At 54.6% G+C, this 2500-nt stretch overlaps 1 protein-coding gene across 1 annotated transcript in view; it reads left to right on the top strand.

The window, feature by feature from the left end:
- The window catches only part of wdr18 (WD repeat domain 18), a 96257-nt gene that overhangs the window by 76976 nt on the left and 16781 nt on the right, over nucleotides 1-2500 (top strand). The window contains exon 8 of the mRNA XM_048252937.1: nucleotides 248-393. Coding sequence (XP_048108894.1) covers nucleotides 248-393 — 146 coding nt within the window. The remainder of the gene's footprint in view (nucleotides 1-247; nucleotides 394-2500) is intronic.

Raw genomic sequence — 2500 nt, 5'->3', positions numbered from 1 at the left:
TTGATATTAGTAGTATTAATTGATAATGTCATGATTTATTTGTTGTTAATGTTATTTGTTGATATTTGATATTTGTTGATGATGTTGTTGATGATGATGATGATGATGATGTTGTTGTTGATGATGTTGTTGATGATGATGATGATGATGTTGATGTTGATGTTGTTGATGTTGATGTTGTTGTTGATGTTGTTGTTGTTGTTGTTGTTGTAACCCGTGTATCTCTGCCCCTCCCCTGTGGCTGCAGGTCCGGTGACCAACGCCTGCATCCATCCTGCCGCTCCTGCCCACATGTTTGTGTCCGAGAGCCGTCCGGCCGTGCCGCTGCCCCGCTTCAGTCGCCACCTCAACCCCACCGAGCAGCACGACTCCTCCGCCACACCCGGTGCATGTGTCTAGCAGCCTTTGACTACCAACTCAGGTGTGTGTGTGTGTGTGTGTGTGTGTCTGCTTGGCCTTGAGGACCAACGCTCAGAATGCGTGTGTGTGTGTGTGTGTCTGTCTGCTGGCGGGGATAGCGGCTCGGATAGCGCGTGTGTGTGTGTCAGCTAAGGGACGGGGATAGCAGCTCAGTGTGTGTGTGTGTGTGTGTGTGTCTGTCTCTTGGCGGACCAAGCTCGAATGCGTGTGTGTGTGTGTGTGTATTATTGTGTCTGCTTGGGGAGGACCAGCAGCTCAGAATGCGTGTGTGTGTGTGTGTGTGTGTGTGTGTCTGCGGCGTGGGACCAACGCTCAGGTGCGTGTGTGTGTGTGTGTGTCTGCGCGTGGGGACCAACGCTCAGGTGTGTGTGTGTGTCTCAATGGCGTGGGACCAACGCTCAAGTCGCGTGTGTTATTATTGTGTGTGTCTGCGGCGTAGGAACCAACGCTCCGGAATAGCGTGTGTGTGTGTGTGTGTGTCTGCGGCATTAGGACCAGCGCTCAGAGTGCGTGTGTGTGTGTGTCTGCCACCTTGCGAGGACCCAAGCTCAAGTGTGTGTGTGTGTGTCTGCGGCGTGAGGACCCAGCGCTCAGAATGCGTGTGTGTGTGTGTGTCTGGGCGTGGGACCGCGCTCAGGAAGGTATTGTGTGTGTGTGTGTATTGTGTCTGCGCGCGGGGACCAGCGCTCAGGTGCTCCCTGTGTGTGTTATTATCTGCGTGTGTCTCTTGCGTGAGGGAATGGCTCGTGTGTGTTATTGTGTGTCTCTGTGTGTGTTGTCTGCGGCGTGGGGACCAACAGCTCGGAATGGTGCGTGTGTGTGTGTGTGTGTGTGTGTCTCGCGCGTGAGGACCAACGCTCGAAGCGGCGATATTATTAATGTGTGTCTGTCTGGCGTGGGGACCAGCGCTCGGAATGCGTAATTATTGTTATTATTATTGATAATATAGCTGGCGTGAGGACCAACGCTCGGAGTGCGCGTGTGTGTGTGTGTCTGCGGCATTAGTGGGACCAACGCTCAGAGTGCGTGTGTGTGTGTGTGTTATTGTCGCGAGGACCAACACTCCAGATGCGTGTGTGTGTGTGTGTTGTGTGTGTGTGTGTGTCTGCAGCCGAAAGGGTCCAGGTATTATTGGCCGTCTGCTGGCGGTCCAAGCTCAGGTCAGTGTGTGTGTGTGTCTGCGGCGGCGAGGACCAGCGGCTCAGGAATGCGTGTGTGTGTGTGTGTGTCTGCCTGCGGGGATTAGCAGCTCAGGTGTGTGTGTATTGTGTGTCTCTGCGGCGTGGGATATGCCAACGCTCGGAATAGCGTGTGTGTTATTGTGTGTGTCTGCGGCGTGGGGACCAGCGCTCAGAATGCGTGTGTGTGTGTGTGTGTGTATGTATTGTGTCTGCGTAGGGACCAAGCGCTCCGGAATGTAGGGCGTGTTATTGTGTGTGTGTCTGCGGCGTGGGGACTAGCGGCTCCGGAGTGCGTGTGTGTGTTATTGTCTGTGTATTATTATTGTCTGCGGCGTGGGGACCAGCGCTCGGAATGCGTAATGTGTGTGTGTGTGTGTCTGCAGCGTGGGGACCAGCAGCTCAGGAGTGCGTGTGTGTGTATTGTTATTGCGTAGGGCATGGGACAGCTCAGGTGTGTGTGTGTGTGTCTTGGCGTGGACCAGCAGCTCAGATAGCGTGTGTGTGTGTGTGTGTGTGTGTCTGCGCGTGGGGACCAACGCTCAGGTGCGTGTGTGTGTGTGTGTGTGTCTGCGTGGGGACCAACGCTCAGGTGCGTGTGTGTGTGTGTGTGTTGTTGTTTGGATGTGACAGGTGGCGTTATTATTGATATGGCATGGGGACCAAGCGGCTCAGGTCGCGGCGTTTTTGTGTGTGTGTGTGTGTGATGTCTGCGGCGTGGGGACCAGCTCAGGTGGCGTCGCGTGTGTGTGCTCAGGTCAGTGTCGCGTCGATGCGTGAGTGTGTAATGCTCAAGGTCAGTGTATTGTGTGTGTGTGGTAATGCGCTCCAGTTCGAGTATGCGTCGCGTGCCTGCGATGTGTGGCCGATGCTCAGGTCAGTGTGTGTGTGTGTCTACACCT

Source organism: Alosa alosa, chromosome 9, assembly GCF_017589495.1.
Source record: "Alosa alosa isolate M-15738 ecotype Scorff River chromosome 9, AALO_Geno_1.1, whole genome shotgun sequence".
Classification (NCBI taxonomy): domain Eukaryota; kingdom Metazoa; phylum Chordata; class Actinopteri; order Clupeiformes; family Clupeidae; genus Alosa; species Alosa alosa.
This window is presented reverse-complemented; position numbering and strand designations above follow the sequence as displayed.